The sequence below is a fragment of the Lissotriton helveticus genome, chromosome 1_1 (assembly GCF_964261635.1).
Source record: "Lissotriton helveticus chromosome 1_1, aLisHel1.1, whole genome shotgun sequence".
Taxonomy (NCBI): domain Eukaryota; kingdom Metazoa; phylum Chordata; class Amphibia; order Caudata; family Salamandridae; genus Lissotriton; species Lissotriton helveticus.
In genome coordinates, this window is record NC_136057.1 from 175,727,137 (window position 1) to 175,747,688 (window position 20,552).

A 20,552-nucleotide genomic window follows, 5' to 3' on the forward strand; every position below is an offset into this window, starting at 1 on the left:
AGCCTGTGTGGTCTCAACAGATCCATGGTGCTTCTTCAGGACCGAAAAAGCAAAAACAAAGTGTAGTGCACGTGAAGAGTGAGAGGGTTAATACCCTCAGTAGGTGTCCGGGCGGGCTAGGGAACAATGTACCGAGCAGTCTAACTGCAATAACTAATTAGTTATGGCCACTCCTGGACATCACCTATACAAATAATTGGTTGTTAATTAATTTAAATTAATTAATTAAGATAATTGTGTAATTTTAGATTGTGTGTTGTGGTGATGATTTAATAATTGGCTGTTAATTAATTTGAATTAATTAATTGGTTATTAATTATGATAATTGTGTAATTAATTGTGGGTGTGTTGTGGTGTTTATAGGTGTTACGTGTAGGCAGTAATTTATTTTTAATTGATAAATTATTAATTGGATGTTAATTAATTATGATAATTGTGTAATTAATTTTAGGTGTGCGTTTTGGTGATTATAGGAGTAAAGGATGGGAAGTAATTTGTATTTAATTAAATAATATATAGTTGTTAATTAATTTAAATTATTTGAAATGTATTTTGGGTAATTGTTACATTTTGTGTCTGTTTTTTTACTTTTAAAGGGGTAAAGTGTGGGAATTAAATACATTTTAATTACTTCATTATTTTTTGTTAATAGTTTTAGTTTTTAATTTATAAAAAAGTTTTCATTGTGTGTTATTATTTTAGAGTTTAATTTAGATGTATGTTGTGGATATCATAGTGTTAAAGTTTGTGTAGTCAATTAATGTTTATTTGTTTTTTTAGTACTAATATTTTTTAAATTGATTTTTAATTATGTTAATTTGGGGTAATGTAATAAAAAAAATTGAAGTGTTTTGTAATTGGTGTGGTGTTGTAGGGTGCGAAGTGAAATAAATAAATGTATGTAGTAATTCATTAATTTATTTGTAAATATTTTCTAGTTTAAAAGAATTTTATTAAATAAATGTATATAATATTTTATATTAAATATTATTTGTAGGTTTTTATATGCAGTTAATATTATAATATTTAAATTTTTTATATATGTAATGTATTTGATTTTTCATTTCTAAATATTGTTTATTTATGTTAATGCTTTTTTATAATTTGTAATGTTTTTTATTTTTGTCTTGACTGTTTGAGTGGAAATAGGAATTTTTACCCCTCCGCTATCCAACACTTTCCCTACTGTTGCACTGATTGGCGTGTGAATAGTAATTTCTACCCCTTCACTATCCAACACTTTTCCTACTGTTGCACTCACTGGAGTTGGAATAGTAACTTTTACACTTCCGCTATCCAACACTTTCCCTACTGTTGCACTCACTGGAGTAGGGGTAGTAATTTTTAACCCTCCGCTATCCAACACTTTCCCTACTGTTGCACTCAATGGAGTGGGAGTACACCATTTTTACCTCTCCGCTATATTATTATTATTATTATGACACTTATAAAGCGCCTGGTTACACCAGCTGGTGTGTCCCCAAGTTGAGGCGGCTAACAGGCAAAACCATGGGTAAACGGCGCACAAAGTGGGTCAAGCAGAGCCAGGAATATTGGCGAAGACATAGCAGAGCTTATGGTTGAAAAAGCCAAGTTTTTAGTTTTTTCCAGAAGAGGTTCTCTGATGGAGAGCCAAAGGAAGCGTATTCCAATTTTAGCTGCCTGGAAGCTGAAGGATCGTGCGGCCATCCGGGCTTTTTCAATCTTGGGAAGTCTAACCAGGTGAGTCCCAGTGGATCTGAGATGTCGGCCTGGGCTATAAGGAATGTGGCGGTTCCACAGGTAGATCGGGCCTTTCTTTTGTATGGTGCAGTGGCAGACACAAAGAGCCTTAAAGAGAATCCTCTTCGCTATGGGTAGCCGGTGTAAGGACTCAAATGCTTTCTTAGAGGAAGCTCTCCTGGGTAGATTCAGAACTAGGCGAGCTGCTGCATTCTTTATGGACTGTACCCTATTTAGGCATTTCTTTGTTGCATCTAGGTAAAGCACATTCCCATAATCCAGTTGAGATGTCACAAGGGCATGGACGAGGGTTTTCCTAGCGGAATGAGGCAAATTGTCCAAAGTTTTACTCAGCATTTTCAGGGTTCCGAAACATTGGCCTGCAACTTTCCTGTTCTGAGTTTCGAAGGAGTGAGTAGAGTCCAGCGTGACTCCTATGTTTTACACTTCTGTTTGGGGGCTGGGGACGGGATCTAGAGTTGTTTACCATCAGGCTGAACACCAGATCAATGGGGATTTCCCTACTACCAGGATCTCTGATTTGTTGCCTTTCAGTTTCAGGCAATTGCTTGTCATCCAGGTCGCCAGGTCCTTTAGGTAGTCTGTTAAATTGTTAGCTGCCTTCGCTGAATTAGAAGGACCACTAGTTGCGTTTCATCTTCATACGATAAGATGGTGACCCCATGGTTCTCCACAATCGCCGCTAAGGGGGAGACGTAAAGATTGAAGAGGGTGGGGCGCAAAATTGATCCCTGAGGCACCTCTTGAGATAAAGCAATGCTATCCAACACTTTGCCTACTGATGCATTTACAGGAGCGGTAATAACATTTGCTACAACTCCCAGTGGCGGTTTCTGAGCAAGAGCGATGGGGCTCTGCCCCATTCACTTGCACCCCAGTCGAACATAGCCAAAATGATAGAACAAAAAAACTCTTTCATATTTAAGATTTTTAACAAAATGTGCACACACCTCTTTCTTGACTTTTGAGGCCGAGGCTCTTCTTACCGTGATTAGTCTCAGAGAGACTCTCAGTGACGCATTGCCTGCCAGCGAGCAAGCAACTATTTCTAAACCTGTTTTCTGTGGCCTGATGTATTTGCTAGGCTGACAAGCTCACTGCCCTGAGGGTTGTGATTCATCAGCTCAGCAAACACATAGCCTAAAGGACCAGTCTTCACCCCCTGATGACGTGGGGTTAAAAAAAGCCCCAAGCGTTTTACACTTAAGCCCTGTATTTCTGGGCCCTCGCGTCAGTCAGAGAGTGGAGAGGATGGTCAGCCCACCTTTTCCCAACTTGTCACAGGAGGTTTGGTCCTGTCCTCTGACTACTAGGGAAAGAGTGGGTTAAAGGATGCAGGCCAGTGGGAAGTCGAAAATTCGAATTGCTCAGTTTGTCATCTTGACTTTTGAAGACTAACTGCGCACACTCGAATTGTCTGCTTCCCGCGCTGCTGTTAATGGCAGGTCCCTGTGTGGACACCATTATTTGGGCAGCAGTGACAGGCCTGATAGTTCCCTAGAGCAGTCCCAACCCCTGTGAGTGGGCCACAGAGTAGCACCAAGCAACTCGGTAAGCAAAAAAAAGTTTCGTTAGTATCCAGGCACCGGCATGCTGAATTGACTAATTAAATTCTGTAAAGCCAGTAATACACTTGAAGTGTATCGCTTGCTTCACAGAATTTAATATTGAATTCAGCATGCCACTTCAAAATAAATCACGATAAACAATGTTAAATAAAATAGTATTTTTTACATATAATTGGTGCACAAAGTGTTTGTTAACACGTCTGATAGGATTTTTGTTTCTGTCAAGTGGCCAAGCTTTACTTATTTGAAATGTCCTCCGAGGTTGGGAAAGACACCTTACAGACATTACCTGCAGCCGGGCATGAGTGAAAATGATCCCACGCATGGGTCGGAATGACTTGTGCAAGTGTACCCAAGCTGTTGCATGCTTATGATTTTTACCCCTCCGCTATCCAACACTTTCCCTACTGCTGCAATGTTTGGAGTGGGAATAGTCATTTTTACCCCTCTGCTATCCAACACATTCCCTACTGTTGCACTCACTGGAGTTAGAATAGTAAATTAAATTATTTTTCTATCCAACACTTTTCCTACTGTTGCACTGTTTGTATTGGGAATTGTAAGTTTAAATATTTTTTAACAGTTTCATGTTTTAAATGATTATAGAATGTTTTTTTATATTTCAAATTATTGATAAATATATATTTTTTAATATAATTTTGAAGTTTTTAAATAAATTAAAGATAATAGTTTATTAATTATTTTAAAGTGATTACATATATATTTGTAAGTTTATTTCTTTTAATTACGTTTATTTGTTATATGTTATTGAAGTATATATTAAATGTAATTTATTTTGTTAAAAAGTATATTAATATTTAATATATATTATTTTATTTCATATATATTTAAATCTATATTTTTTACATCTATATTTTTGATCACATATATTTGTACTTACCTGTGTCGGTACGTATGGGAGTCGATATTTTTGTATTCTATATTTTATTTCTGATATTTTTAACATCGATGTTTTTGACACCAATATTCTATCAGTGAACCCATAATAAGCACTGACACCAACTGTTCATCAATGAATATACGCACACACCTAGGTCATCTACAAGTTAATAAAAGCATCAATAGGTGGCTGCATGGTCCACAGGTGCAAGGTGTGTGTCAATCCCAGGCCATTCCCTTGTAGTGTGTGGCATCCATCCTATAGTGTCATCAAAGAAGGCATTACACTGCATTGGGCATTTATTGGGCTGTGCACATGACCTGACCCCATCAATTGTGTCAGGAACATGGCTCTAATGAAAATATCTACGGGACATATTATCAAGGACGGCGTTAAAATTATCGCCAGTTTAGCGGCAGAAAACTGCAGCTAAAGCGGCGATAATGGGCTTGATAATATGCCCTTGAGAATTCCAAAAGAAGCCCATGTTTACACCAGAACATGGACTTCTATTGGAATTCTCAAGGAATAGTATGAGGAATAGAATTCACTGACCATGAACTATCCTTATCTGATTACCTCACCCTCACAATAGTGATGGTCTATTTTCCCCTCTAAACTTCACATTTAACCTAATTACACCCTTTCCTCTCCTCAGTACGTTAACCTGACCATGCTATTTCATTTTTTATAAACAAAAGTTGAGTGCAATGGTTTATCTTAGAGTCATCTTCATCTAAACGGAAAGGTGCCCTTCATCTAAACTTAAAGGTGAGTACCCTTCATCTAAACAGAAGAGTATCCTTCATTTAAACGTATGGGTTCCCTTCAGCTAAAGTTAAGCGTGGGAGTAAATTGCATAGTTCTATGTAGTATAATCATGGAGAATTGCCCACGATTCAGCAAGATTATGCAGAAGTATGCAGGGAGTGGAATATTGCATTTAGGGCTGTTTTCTTAGCACAAAAATGCCCCCTCACATTCAAAATGGACAGGTGTATGCATTTTGTGGTAAGAAATAGCACTAAATGCATCAAAACATTAATCGTTCGTACAGCCATCTGCTTGTGCTCGCTAAACTTGTACCTAGGCAAGGTTTTCCCCCAAACTGAGCCCGAGAGCCTGCCCCTTGAGGAGTGTTTTGATATTGGATACTATATTATTCACTGCACTCTAGAATATCGTCCTATAATGCTTTGCAGGTCCTTTGGTTGGAATTGTATTTTTGCCTATACCTGTGCTTGGGGTGGTCCTAGGAGGATAGGACGACCACCGAATCATTTCAGCATGATGTGCTCTTTGTGTTCAAGGCATCTGCTTGGTCCTCTCCCTAGGGTAGGAAGAACCCCAAAATCATCGTATCTCTCACTGCTTGCTATTTTTCGTTTTCACTTTTGAGAGATGACTATATACATTTTTAGCATGTAAAGATAGAGGGGCATATTAGCAAGACCCTCGTTAAAATTATCGCTGCTTTAGCAGTAGAAAACTGCAGCTAAAAACGGCGATAATGGGCTTTATAATATACGTTATAGAATTCCAATAGAAGCCCAGGTTAGATGTCCTGCACATCTAACCTGAGCTTCTATTGGAATTCTATAACGCATATTAGCAAGCCCAATATTGCCGTTTTAGCGGCCGTTTTCTGCTGCTAAAGCGGTGATAATTTTAACGAGGTTCTTGCTAATATGCCCCAGAATTATTTATTGTTTAATTAAAGGCACTGCTTGTTATATTTTCATTTTTGTGAGATTGCTATATGGATTTCAGCAAGCAAAGATAATTATTGGGGGGGTTTTTTAACTAAAATTATGCGAGATTCCTGATTAATAACTTTATTAAAGTGACAAAAAAGAGCATGTAAAATCTCTGGAATAAGCTACTGCAACCAAACTCCTTTGATATCACAATCATACCTTTACATGCTACATAGCACATAACCAATTCACAAAAGTGAGCTTTGAGAAATATCAGTCAATGAGATAGGAGATGATTTTGGGCCCCCCCCTAACCCAGGGGGAGGACCAAGCAGGTGCATTGAACACAAAGAGCATATCATGCTCAATGGTTGTGATGTTCCCATCCTCCTAGGACCACCCCAACAAAGTTATGGGCAAAAGTACAATGCCAACCAAAGGCCCAGCAAAGCATTATGGGGCGAGATTCTAGAGTTTAGTGAATATTATAGTATTAGCTCTCAGCTGAGTCCGTAGACCCTGCCCATTGAGGAATATTTTGATATTGGATACTATATTATTCACTGAACCCTAGAATATTGTCCCATAATGCTTTGCAGGGCCTGTGGTTGGGATTGTATTTTTTGCCCATAACTGTGCTTGGGGTGGTCCTAGGAGGATGGGACCACCACCAATCGTTCAGCAGGATGTGCTCTTTGTGTTCAGAGCATCTGATTGGTTCTCTCCCTAGGTTGGTGAGGACATCAAAGTCATCACCTCTCTCACTGTTTACTGTATTTTCATGAAATGATTATATGCATTTTAGCATGTAATAATGTTACTTGTAATTTAACCAAGGGAATGTGAGACAGAATGGAGTTGATGGACATAGTGGTACTCCACCATATATGCCCATCCTTAGTAACAGTCATATTAATGATTGAATGTTGTTGTAGGCATCTCTATACTAGCCAGACAGCGCCACCTTGAGGCAGACCGCCACAAGCACTGCCGGTGCCCGAGTACCGAAACCCACAAGCTCAAATTAAGCACTGCCTCTAGTACAGTTAACCTCTTCCAAGTCACCTTCTTCTTTCCCCGTACACCTCTTTGCTTCCTAGTGTGCCATTTCTCTCCCCAGTGCACACCATCTCTCCATAACGCAGAAAGCTGTTTCCCAGTGCTCTTCATGTCTTTTCCGTGCATCTCACCTTTACCCAGTGCATCCTACATGTCCCCAGTAACTTCACCTCTCCTCAGTACACCTCTCTCCTCCCTGTACACCACATTTCCCCCGAGTACACTTTATCCTTCTTCGGCACAACTCATTTCACCACTGTGCCCTCCATCCCTCCCCAGCATATTTCACCAAACTCTGGTGCAAACCACTGCTGCCAGTACCATTTATTAGCACAACCAATGTATTCCCTACATACTGTACGTCTCCCTGGGTGCACTTTATCTTTCTTCTGTATGCCCCATCTCTCCACAGTACATATCATCTCTCCCCAAAACCTCTCCGATCTCTCCAGTGCATACCACTGCCTCACTTTACTCTTTATCTCTCCCCAGCACGACTCAGTCCTCCACTGTACACCACATCTCTCCTCGGGTACAACCTCTCTTTTTTCCGTACACCCAAGATCTCTAGAGTGCACCCCATCTCTCCAGAGAGCACCCCATCTCTCCCTAGTACACCCCATCTCTCCAGAGCCCACCCAATCACTCCAGAGTTCATCCCATCTCTCCCTAGTACAACCCATTTCTGGTGCTGGCTGATGTGTTTGTGCTTGGGGATGTCCAGGACGGGTCTGGCGGCGGCGTTCTGTATTGTCTGGAGTATGCGGAGTAGGGACTTGTTGATACCGGCGTAGAGTGCGTTTCCACAGTCCATCTGCTGGTGATGAGTGCTTGGGTGACCGTCTTTCTTGACTCATGGGGAATCCATTTGAAGGTCTTGTGCAGGATTCGGAGTGTGTTGAAGCACCCTAACCCAATCTCTCCAAAGTACACCCCATCTCTCCAGAATACACTATATCTCTCCAGAGCGCACCTGATCTCTCCAGAGTGCATCCCATCTCTCCCTTGTATACCTCATCTCTCCAAAAGGGCACCACGTCTCTCCAGATCGCACCCGATCGCTCTAGAGTACACCCCATCTCTTCCTAGTACAACTCAACTCTCCAGAGTACACCCGATCTCTGAGAAGCAAACCGTCTCTCCAGAGCATACCCGATCTCTCCAAAGAGCACCTCATCTCTCCAGAGCGCACCCGATCCTTCGAGAGCACACCTGATCTCTCCAGAGTGTTCCTCATCTCTCCAGAGCGCACCCAATCTCTCCAGAGTGCACCTCATCTCTCCAGAGTGCACCTCATCTCTCCAGAGTGCACCTCATCTCTCCAGAGTGCACCTCATCTCTCCAGAGCGCACCCGATCCTTCGAGAGCACACCTGATCTCTCCAGAGTGTTCCTCATCTCTCCAGAGCGCACCAGGGGGCATATTATCAAGGACCAGTGTTAAAATTATCGCTGTTTTATCGGCAGGAAACTGACGATAAAACAGCAATAATAGGCTTGATAATACACCCTTGTTAATTCCCATAGAAGCCCATGTTAACATCAGAACATGGACTTCTATGGGAATTAACAAGGGCGTATTATCAAGCCCATTATCGTCGTTTTATCGGCAGTTTCCTGTGGTTAAAAAACGGCGAGAACTTTAACACCGGTCCTTGATAATATGCCCCCAGATCTCTCCAGAGCGCACCCGATCACTCCAGAGTGTATCCCATTCCTCCCTTGTACCTTCATCTCTCCAAAGAGCAAACCATCTCTCCAGAGGGCACCCGATCTCTCCAGAGCGCAACCGATCACTCGATAGTGCACCCGATCTCTTAAGAGTGCATCCCATCCCTCCCTAGTACACCGTCTCTCCAAAGCGCACCCGATCTCTCCAGAGTGCGCCCCATCTCTCTAGATAGAGGCACCCCGTCTCTCCAGATTGCACCCGATCACTCTAGAGTACACCCCATCTCTTCCTAGTACAACTGAACTCTCCAGAGTGCACCCGATCTCTGCAGAGTGCATCCCGTCTCTCCAGAGCACACCCGATCTCTCCAAAGAGCACCCCATCTCTCCCTAGTACACCCCATCTCTCCAGAGCCCACCCAATCACTCCAGAGTTCATCCCATCTCTCCCTAGTACAACCCATCTCTGGTGCTGGCTGATGTGTTTGTGCTTGGGGATGTCCAGGACGAGTCTGGCTGCCTGCCCAATTTCTCCGCCTCCATCCATCGTTTATGTACCTTGCATGCATCTCTGTACCCCTCCAATCGCCTCCCGTGCCTCTCTTCCTCAATGTAGAAGGTGGTGGCTGCCCTTGTCTGCCGTGCATGACACCCCGTACCTCTCCACGCCTATGAACCTATGTAGAAGTGCCCTCGCTGTCGTGCATGGTGCCTCTTACACCCGTACCCCCCCCCGTACCGCTCCTCACCTGTGTAGAAGTTGTGCCTGTCCTTACTGCCGCGCGCGGTACCCCGTACCCCCGTACCTTCCGTACCTCTCTTCACCTATACAGAAGTTGTACCTGTGCTGACTCCTATGCGCGGTACCACATACCTCACGCCCGCTCCTCGCCTAAGTTGTAACTGCATAGGCGAGGTACCCTGTATCCCTGTACCTCATGTACCTCTTCTCGCCTATGGGGAAGTTGTAACTGCATAGGCGAGGTACCCTGTACCCCTGTACCTCCCGACCTCTTCTCGCCTATGGGGTAGTTGTACCTGCATAGGCGAGGTACCCTGTATCTCCCGTACCTCTTCTCGCCTATGGGGAAGTTGTAACTGCATAGGCGAGGTACCCTGTACCCCTGTACCTCCCGTACCTCTTCTCGCCTATGGGGAAGTTGTAACTGCATAGGCGAGGTACCCTGTACCCCTGTACCTCCCGACCTCTTCTCGCCTATGGGGTAGTTGTACCTGCATAGGCGAGGTACCCTGTATCTCCCGTACCTCTTCTCGCCTATGGGGAAGTTGTAACTGCATAGGCGAGGTACCCTGTACCCCTGTACCTCCCGTACCTCTTCTCGCCTATGCAGAAGTTTTACCTGCATAGGCGAGGTACCCTGTACCTCCCGTACCTCTTCTCGCCTATGGGGAAGTTGTAACTGCATAGGCGAGGTACCCTGTACCCCTGTACCTCCCGACCTCTTCTCGCCTATGGGGAAGTTGTACCTGCATAGGCGAGGTACCCTGTGTCTCCCGTACCTCTTCTCGCCTATGGGGAAGTTGTAACTGCATAGGCGAGGTACCCTGTACCCCTGTACCTCCCGTACCTCTTCTCGCCTATGCAGAAGTTGTACCTGCATAGGCGAGGTACCCTGTACCTCCCGTACCTCTTCTCGCCTATGGGGAAGTTGTAACTGCAGAGGCGAGGTACCCTGTACCCCTGTACCTCCCGTACCTCTTCTCGCCTATGTAGAAGTTGTACCTGTCCCCATTGCCGCGCGCGGTACTGCACCACTGTAACTCCCGGTCCTCACCTATGTAGAGGTTGTGCCTGTCGTCACTGTCGCACGTGGTACCCCGTACCCCTGTACCACCCGCCCGCTCCTCACCTATGTAGAAGTTGTGCCTCTCCTCACTGCCGCACGTGGTACCCCGTACCCCTGTACCACCCGCCCGCTCCTCACGTATGTAGAAGTTGTGCCTCTCCTCACTGCCGCGCCCGGTACCCCGTACCCCTGTACCTCCCGCCCGCTCCTCACCTATGTAGAAGTTGTGCCTCTCCTCACTGCCGCACGTGGTACCCCGTACCCCTGTACCACCCGCCCGCTCCTCACGTATGTAGAAGTTGTGCCTCTCCTCACTGCCGCGCCCGGTACCCCGTACCCCTGTACCTCCCGCCCGCTCCTCACCTATGTAGAAGTTGGTGGCCGTCCTCATCTGCCGGTGCTTGGAGATGACGAAGATGACCATGGAGTTGCCGATGAGTCCCACCAGCATGATGAGCGCAAAAAAGAGGGGGACCAGCCAGGCGTCGGTCAGGAAGGGGGGCGCCCCGTCGTCCGTCCGATTCCCCGCCCCGGACCCGTTCAGCCATGGCGCCTCCGTCCAGCTGCAGTTCTCGGCTGCTGAGTCCCAGCCTTCCATGGGCGGTGGTGTTCGGTGGGCTGGAGCCCAACGCCCCAGTGGACGAGCCGAGCCGCAACGAGCTGGCACTGGGCACACCGCGGCCCTGCCGCCCCCTTGCCAGCCCCGCCTGGGAGAAGCCACCAGTTTAAGAGAAGTCACCTAGTAAAGAGCTGCCTCTGAGACACTGGTGATTTCCGAGGTGGTGGCCCCTGTGCCATGCTGCCACCTTACCAGTTAATAGCAACAACAACCTTCATGTCATGTGGGTGCTGGCATGGGCAATACTTGGTGCCTCTGAATTCAGTCCGGTGCCAATGTTTACATTTATGACGCTCAATGAGTGAGGGGAGGGCGCCTGGGGGCACCGGAAGGGCACTGGGGCGCGACGTGGTCACTTGTCTGCCAGGCTACAAAAAAATTGTCTCTTTTATCCCTCGCCCCCTTTGCCAGTCACTGAAATTCCGAGTTGTGCCCCTACGCGGAGGTGACTTCCAGGTTCGGTCCTTTACAGCGAGGTGTTTGGTCCAGAGGGGGTGTTCGAGTTTGGGGGGGGGGGGGGGGGGGTCCAGTATCTGTACCCCCTGCACGGGGGGGTGACTTCAGGGTTCGGTTCTTTACAGTAGGGTGCCCGTTGGAAACGAGGGTGCGCCTGGCAGTCTCTGTGCCTACTTCGGCGCACCGATGGCGCGCTTCAAGGATTCAAACTCTAGACGGTCACTGTTTCTAGGCGTTACCCCTGAGGTGCTGCGGTCCCTTCCTAGCCATGTTGGCGCTTTGCGCCTCTCACAATCTCATGATCCTGGCAGTGGCAGCGCACACAAGGCACAGATAGCTGGCAGAATGGGAGTCAAGTAGACGTAATATCCGGTACTCAAACTTAAATCAGCCCTGGCATCGGAGAGGTGTTATGGGGGCACTGCCAGTGGGCAGACTGCGCGCAAACCCGACATACTTCAAAGTACAGAAACACAAGAAAGACCCTGGCACAGATGCTGTAAGATACTGAAACGTAAGACACGCCTGGCACAGGGCGGTGCAGAAGGCACTGGGCCTGGGCGCAGTGGGAGCTACATTGGCATACTTGGCACACCTGAACCTCCCACAGAAACTTTCATCGGATTTAGAGGGTGGAAGATAAACTCACTCGAGGGTAAGTGGGCACATAAAGCTGTCGGCACTTGGAGAATCATATTGGAATTGATGCCATGGCGCAGATGGTATATGGTACAGAGACTGGCAACAGGTGGGTAGTTAGGGACAGCTTGAATATTTCAGATGTGATGTTTGCACAGCTGCGCCGGTGGCTGGCGTTGGCACTGTGGGGGCAGTCTTCGTTGTATGACAGCTGGTGCCAGAGGGTCGATCGGCCAGCGGTGACACGTCGCATCTGCTTCTGGTGCGCGCTGGGACGGTGGGCTGGTAGCTCAGCGGGTTGACAGCAGGCAGCTAAGCGCTAAACGTAGCCGGGACAGGTGGGAGGCTCGTGCAACAAGTGCAGAGAGGGAGGTGCTCCGGGGGACAGGAGCGGGCATCAACGGGCATCAGGCAGCGCTGCACGAGGACGAATGCTGGTAACATCGACTGGCTGCAGGCTTCGAGGCGCTCCATGAATGCACTGGCCACGGGAAGGAGACGAGCCAAGTCCACGCGGAAAATTCGGTTTTCTGTGCAGACATCTCTCACCCTGCTCTGCCGGTTCATCTTCCCTTCTGCAGGGACACATCTCCCACTGCCCCTCCGGGGGCATCACCCCTTCAGTACGGATGCACCCCCTGCTCTCGCCGGGCACGGCTCTGCGCCGCCCTCTCTCCAGCCCGGGTCTGCTTTGTGGTGCTGTGAGAGGGGAGTAAATACAAAGCCTCTCCCCCCCCACACAGTTTATAAAGCCCCCTCCCGCTAACTATACCCCCCTCCCCCCGCTCCGGCTTCTCCTTCAGTCACACAGAGAGAACCCGTGGAGAGTCTCAACTCTCCCCCGCCCCAAACTTTCCTTGCCTCCTACCCCCTCCCCACACCCCTGTCCACGCCCCCTCTTCTGTGAAGCGCTCCGACGCCTTCGGGAAAAGTCCGCGCTATATAAAAACGCATAAATCAAATAAATAAAAAAACAAATCCTACCCTGCTCCCTCCTCCCTCCCGCACAGGTTTCCTTATTCCTTGAATCACCCCCTGCTCTCCACCCATCGCTGGTTTGTGGTTTCTTCCTCCGTCCTCTGAGACCCCTATACTTCCCCTCTCCCTCCATCACCCTATACCCCCCTTCTCCTCTCCCTCCATCACCCCATACCCCCTCCTCCACTCTCTTCGCCTTTCTCCCAGACCTTCACCCTTCCATCTCCTCTTTCCGTCTTCTCCACTCACCTCAGGCTCAGTCGTTCCCTCCCCTCCCTTTCCTACATTTTCCGTGCCTCTCCACCCCTTACACACATGCCCCCCCCTGTCCAGTCTGCCCCTCGCCCACCTCCGCCTTCTACTCCCTCCGTCCATCACCATCTCCACCACCGCCACTCCTTCTCACCCACGCCATTCTACTCCCACCCAACCCTCCACCCCAATACTGTCATTTTCTCTCAACTTCCACCTCCTCCTTCCAACCTCAGCGCCCTCTCTAGACCAATCTTCAGCGCCTCCTTCTCTTCCTCTCTCCGTTCTTTCCTCCCTAACTTCGTGGTTCCCTTTCTGGCCTTTCTTCCCTCACTCCATGGCGTCCTACCACATCTCTACCTTTCTTCCACCCCCTCCACCTTCCTCCTCCAACCTTAATACCCGCCCTGTCCCCAATGTCACTCACCCCATCCTTTCTCGCACAGCTCTTCTTTCTTGCACTTTCTCCATCCTCTCTTCACCTCTATTCTTCCTCTTCCCTCCCTCCTTTCTCCCCTTTTTTCTCCCTCCTCTCCTCAGTCTCTAGCTAGGGCTGGGCGAGCCAGTGAAAGCTCGAGCCAGAAGCCTGACTCGGCTCGAGGTCCTGGTGGATCTCTCTGATTTCACATCTCTCCCTCTCCTGCTGTGAGTGCACCCTCTTCCTCTGCTGCTCTCACATCTCTCTCCCTCTCCTGCTGTCAGTGCACCAGCTCTCTCTGCTGATTTCACATCTCTCCCTCTCCTGCTGTCAGTGCACCAGCTCTCTCTGCTGATTTCACATCTCTCCCTCTCCTGCTGTCAGTGCACCAGCTCTCTCTGCTGATTTCACATCTCTCCCTCTCCTGCTGTCAGTGCACCAGCTCTCTCTGCTGATTTCACATCTCTCCCTCTCCTGCTGTCAGTGCACCAGCTCTCTCTGCTGATTTCACATCTCTCCCTCTCCTGCTGTCAATGCACCGGCTCTCTCTGCTGATTTCAAATCTCTCTCTCTCTCCTGCTGTCAGCGCACCCCCTCTCTCTGCTGACTTCACATCACTCTCTCCTGCTGTCAGTGCACCCCCTCTCTCTGCTGATTTCACATCTCTCTCCCTCTCCTGCTGTCGGTGCACCAGCTCTCTCTGCTGATTTCACATCTCTCTATCTTCTGCTGTCAGTGCACCTTCTCTCTCTGCTGATTTCACATCTCTCTCTCTTCTGCTGTCAGTGCACCTTCTCTCTCTGCTGATTTCACTTCTCCCTCTCCTGCTGTCAGTGCACTGTCTCTCTCTGCTGATTTCACATCTTTCTCTCCTGCTGTCCGTTCACCATCTCTCTCTGCTGCTCTCACATCTCTCTCTCCTGCTGTCAGTGCACCTTCTCGCTCTGCTGATTTCACATTTCCCTCCCTCTCCTGCTTCCAGTGCCCCCCTCTCTCTGCTGATTTCACATCTCTACCTCTCCTGCTGTCAGTGCCCCGTCTCTCTCTGCTGCTCTCATATCTCTCTATCTCCTGCTGTCAGTTCACACCTCTCTCTGCTGACTTCACATATCCCTCTCCTGCTGTCAGTGCACCGACTCTCTCTGCTGATTTCACATCTCTTTCTCTCTCTCTCCTGCTGTCAGTGCACCGACTCTCTCTGCTGATTTCACATCGCTCTCTCCCTCTCCTGCTGTCAGTGCACGGGCTCGCTCTGCTGATTTCACATCTCTCCCTCTCCTGCTGTCAGTGCACCAGCTCTCTCTGCTGATTTCACATCTCTCCCTCTTCTGCTGTCAGTGCACCGGCTCTATCCGCTGATTTCACATCTCTCTCTCCTGCTGTCAGCGCACCCCCTCTCTCTGCTTACTTCACATCACTCTCTCCTGCTGTCAGTGCACCAGCTCTCTCTGCTGATTTCACATCTCTCCCGCTCCTGCTGTCAGTGCACCGGCTCTCTCTGCTGATTTCACATCTCTCTCTCTTCTGCTGTCAGTGCACCGGCTCTCTCTGCTGATTTCACATCTCCCTCTCCTGCTGTCAGTGCACCGTCTCTCTCTGCTGCTCTCACACCTCTCTCTCTTCTGCTGTTAGTGCACCTTCTTTCTCTGCTGATTTCACATCTCCCTCTCCTGCTGTCAGTGCACTGTCTCTCTCTTCTGATTTCACATTTTTCTCTCCTGCTGTCAGTTCACCATCTCTCTCTGCTGCTCTCACATCTCTCTCTCCTGCTGTCAGTGCACCTTCTCGCTCCGCTGATATCACATCTCCCTCCCTCTCCTGCTGTCAGTGCCCCCTCTCTCTGCTGATTTCACATCTCTCTCTCTCCTGCTGTCAGTGCACCGACTCTCTCTGCTGATTTCACATCTCTCTCTCTCTCTCTCCTGCTGTCAGTGCACCGGCTCTCTCTGCTGACTTCACATCTCCCTCTCCTGCTGTCAGTGCACGGGCTCTCTCTGCTGATTTCACATCTCCCCCTCTCCTGCTGTCAGTGCACCAGCTCTCTCTGCTGATTTCACATCTCTCCCTCTCCTGCTGTCAATGCACCGGCTCTCTTTGCTGATTTCACATCTCCCTCTCCTGCTGCCAGTGCACTGTCTCTCTCGGCTGCTCTCATATCTCTCTCTCTTCTGCTGTCAGTGCACCTTCTCTCTCTGCTGATTCCACATCTCCCTCTCCTGCTGTCAGTGCACTGTCTCTCTCTTCTGATTTCACATCTTTCTCTCCTGCTGTCGGTTCACAATCTCTCTCTGCTGCTCTGACATCTCTCTCTCTTGCGGTCAGTGCACATTCTCGCTCTGCTGATTTCACATCTCCCTCCCTCTCCTGCTGCCAGTGCCCCCCTCTCTCTGCTGATTTCACATCTCTCTCTCTCCTGCTGTCAGTGCACCGACTCTCTCTGCTGATTTCACATCTCTCTCTCTCTGTCTCCTGCTGTCAGTGCACCGGCTCTCTCTGCTGACTTCACATCTCCCTCTCCTGCTGTCAGTGCACGGGCTCTCTCTGCTGATTTCACATCTCTCCCTCTCCTGCTGTCAGTGCACCAGCTCTCTCTGCTGATTTCACATCTCTCCCTCTCCTGCTGTCAGTGCACCGGCTCTATCTGCTGATTTCACATCTCTCTCTCCTGCTGTCAGCACATCCCCTCTCTCTGCTGACTTCACATCACTCTCTCCTGCTGTCAGTGCACCCCCTCTCTCTGCTGATTTCACATCTCTCTCTTTCCTGCTGTCAGTGCACCAGCTCTCTCTGCTGATTTCACATCTCTCTCTCTCCTGCTGTCAGTGCACCAGCTCTCTCTGCTGATTTCACATTTCTCCCTCTCCTGCTGTCAGTGCACCGGCTCTATCAGCTGATTTCAAATCTCTCTCTCTCCCCTGCTGTCAGCGCACCCCCTCTCTCTGCTGACTTCACATCACTCTCTCCTGCTGTCAGTGCACCCCCTCTCTCTGCTGATTTCACATCTCTCTCTCTCTCCTGCTGTCAGTGCACCAGCTCTCTCTGCTGATTTCACATCTCTCCCTCTCCTGCTGTCAGTGCACCGGCTCTATCTGCTGATTTCACATCTCTCTCTCCTGCTGTCAGCGCACCCCCTCTCTCTGCTTACTTCACATCACTCTCTCCTGCTGTCAGTGCACCAGCTCTCTCTGCTGATTTCACATCTCTCCCGCTCCTGCTGTCAGTGCACCGGCTCTCTCTGCTGATTTCACATCTCTCTCTCTCCTGCTGTCAGTGCACCGGCTCTCTCTGCTGATTTCACATCTCCCTCTCCTGCTGTCAGTGCACTGTCTCTCTCTGCTGCTCTCACATCTCTCTCTCTTCTGCTGTCAGTGCACCTTCTTTCTCTGCTGATTTCACATCTCCCTCTCCTGCTGTCAGTGCACTGTCTCTCTCTGCTGATTTCACATTTTTCTCTCCTGATGTCAGTTCACCATCTCTCTCTGCTGCTCTCACATCTCTCTCTCCTGCTGTCAGTGCACCTTCTCGCTCCGCTGATTTCACATCTCCCTCCCTCTCCTGCTGTCAATGCCCCACTCTCTCTGCTGATTTCACATCTCTCTCTCTCCTGCTGTCAGTGCACCGACTCTCTCTGCTGATTTCACATCTCTCTCTCTCTCACCTGCTGTCAGTGCACCGGCTCTCTCTGCTGACTTCACATCTCCCTCTCCTGCTGTCAGTGCACGGACTCTCTCTGCTGATTTCACATCTCCCCCTCTCCTGCTGTCAGTGCACCAGCTCTCTCTGCTGATTTCACATCTCTCCCTCTCCTGCTGTCAGTGCACCGGCTCTATCTGCTGATTTCACATCTCTCTCTCCTGCTGTCAGCGCACCCCCTCTCTCTGCTTACTTCACATCACTCTCACTCTGTCTCCTGCTGTCAGTGCACCGGCTCTCTCTGCTGACTTCACATCTCCCTCTCCTGCTGTCAGTGCACGGGCTCTCTCTGCTGATTTCACATCTCTCCCTCTCCTGCTGTCAGTGCACCAGCTCTCTCTGCTGATTTCACATCTCTCCCTCTCCTGCTGTCAGTGCACCGGCTCTATCTGCTGATTTCACATCTCTCTCTCCTGCTGTCAGCACATCCCCTCTCTCTGCTGACTTCACATCACTCTCTCCTGCTGTCAGTGCACCCCCTCTCTCTGCTGATTTCACATCTCTCTCTTTCCTGCTGTCAGTGCACCAGCTCTCTCTGCTGATTTCACATCTCTCTCTCTCCTGCTGTCAGTGCACCAGCTCTCTCTGCTGATTTCACATTTCTCCCTCTCCTGCTGTCAGTGCACCGGCTCTATCAGCTGATTTCAAATCTCTCTCTCTCTCCTGCTGTCAGCGCACCCCCTCTCTCTGCTGACTTCACATCACTCTCTCCTGCTGTCAGTGCACCCCCTCTCTCTGCTGATTTCACATCTCTCTCTCTCTCCTGCTGTCAGTGCACCAGCTCTCTCTGCTGATTTCACATCTCTCCCTCTCCTGCTGTCAGTGCACCGGCTCTATCCGCTGATTTCACATCTCTCTCTCCTGCTGTCAGCGCACCCCCTCTCTCTGCTTACTTCACATCACTCTCTCCTGCTGTCAGTGTACCGGCTCTCTCTGCTGATTTCACATCTCTCCCGCTCCTGCTGTCAGTGCACCGGCTCTCTCTGCTGATTTCACATCTCTCTCTCTCCTGCTGTCAGTGCACCGGCTCTCTCTGCTGATTTCACATCTCCCTCTCCTGCTGTCAGTGCACTGTCTCTCTCTGCTGCTCTCACATCTCTCTCTCTTCTGCTGTCAGTGCACCTTCTTTCTCTGCTGATTTCACATCTCCCTCTCCTGCTGTCAGTGCACTGTCTCTCTCTGCTGATTTCACATTTTTCTCTCCTGCTGTCAGTTCACCATCTCTCTCTGCTGCTCTCACATCTCTCTCTCCTGCTGTCAGTGCACCTTCTCGCTCCGCTGATTTCACATCTCCCTCCCTCTCCTGCTGTCAGTGCCCCACTCTCTCTGCTGATTTCACATCTCTCTCTCTCCTGCTGTCAGTGCACCGACTCTCTCTGCTGATTTCACATCTCTCTCTCTCTCACCTGCTGTCAGTGCACCGGCTCTCTCTGCTGACTTCACATCTCCCTCTCCTGCTGTCAGTGCACGGACTCTCTCTGCTGATTTCACATCTCCCCCTCTCCTGCTGTCAGTGCACCAGATCTCTCTGCTGATTTCACATCTCTCCCTCTCCTGCTGTCAGTGCACCGGCTCTATCTGCTGATTTCACATCTCTCTCTCCTGCTGTCAGCGCACCCCCTCTCTCTGCTTACTTCACATCACTCTCACCTGCTGTCAGTGCACCAGCTCTCTCTGCTGATTTCACATCTCTCCCGCTCCTGCTGTCAGTGCACCAGCTCTCTCTGCTGATTTCACATCTCTCTCTCTCCTGCTGTCAGTGCACCGGCTCTCTCTGCTGATTTCACATCTCCCTCTCCTGCTGTCAGTGCACTGTCTCTCTCTGCTGCTCTCACATCTCTCTCTCTTCTGCTGTCAGTGCACCTTCTTTCTCTGCTGATTTCACATCTCCCTCTCCTGCTGTCAGTGCACTGTCTCTCTCTGCTGATTTCACATTTTTCTCTCCTGCTGTCAGTTCACCATCTCTCTCTGCTGCTCTCACATCTCTCTCTCCTGCTGTCAGTGCACCTTCTCGCTCCGCTGATTTCACATCTCCCTCCCTCTCCTGCTGTCAGTGCCCCCTCTCTCTGCTGATTTCACATCTCTCTCTCTCCTGCTGTCAGTGCACCGACTCTCTCTGCTGATTTCACATCTCTCTCTCTCTCTCCTGCTGTCAGTGCACCTGCTCTCTCTGCTGACTTCACATCTCCCTCTCCTGCTGTCAGTGCACAGGCTCTCTCTGCTGATTTCACATCTCCCCCTCTCCTGCTGTCAGTGCACCAGCTCTCTCTGCTGATTTTACATCTCTCCCTCTCCTGCTGTCAGTGCACCGGCTCTCTTTGCTTATTTCACATCTCCCTCTCCTGCTGCCAGTGCACTGTCTCTCTCTGCTGCTCTCATATGTCTTTCTCTCTTCTGCTGTCAGTGCACCTTCTCTCTCTGCTGATTCCACATCTCACTCTCCTGCTGTCAGTGCACTGTCTCTCTCTTCAGATTTCACATCTCTCTCTCCTGCTGTCAGTTCACAATCTCTCTCTGCTGCTCTGACATCTCTCTCTCTTGCGGTCAGTGCACCTTCTCGCTCTGCTGCTGCCAGTGCCCCCCTCTCTCTGCTGATTTCACATCTCTCTCTCTCCTGCTGTCAGTGCACCGACTCTCTCTGCTGATTTCACATCTCTCTCTCTCTGTCTCCTGCTGTCAGTATACCGGCTCTCTCTGCTGACTTCACATCCCCCTCTCCTGCTGTCAGTGCACTGGCTCTCTCTGCTGATTTCACATCTCTCCCTCTCCTGCTGTCAGTGCACCAGCTCTCTCTGCTGATTTCACATCTCTACCTCTCCTGCTGTCAGTGCACCGGCTCTATCCGCTGATTTCACATCTCTCTCTCTCTCCTGCTGTCAGCACATCCCTTTTCTCTGCTGACTTCACATCACTCTCTCCTGCTGTCAGTGCACCCCCTCTCTCTGCTGATTTCACATCTCTCTCTTTCCTGCTGTCAGTGCACCAGCTCTCTCTGCTGATTTCACATCTCTCTCTCTCCTGCTGTCGGTGCACCAGCTCTCTCTGCTGATT

The 20,552-nt window shown here is 49.2% G+C and overlaps 1 protein-coding gene across 1 annotated transcript in view; it reads right to left on the reverse strand.

Moving 5' to 3' along the window:
• Positions 1–11,044, reverse strand: part of LOC144768450 (G-protein coupled receptor 54-like) — a 124,101-nt gene extending 113,057 nt beyond the window's left edge. The window contains exon 1 of the mRNA XM_078652119.1: positions 10,810–11,044. Within this exon, the coding sequence (XP_078508245.1) occupies positions 10,810–11,044 (235 nt within the window). The remainder of the gene's footprint in view (positions 1–10,809) is intronic.
• Between the last annotated feature and the right edge of the window lie 9,508 nt (positions 11,045–20,552).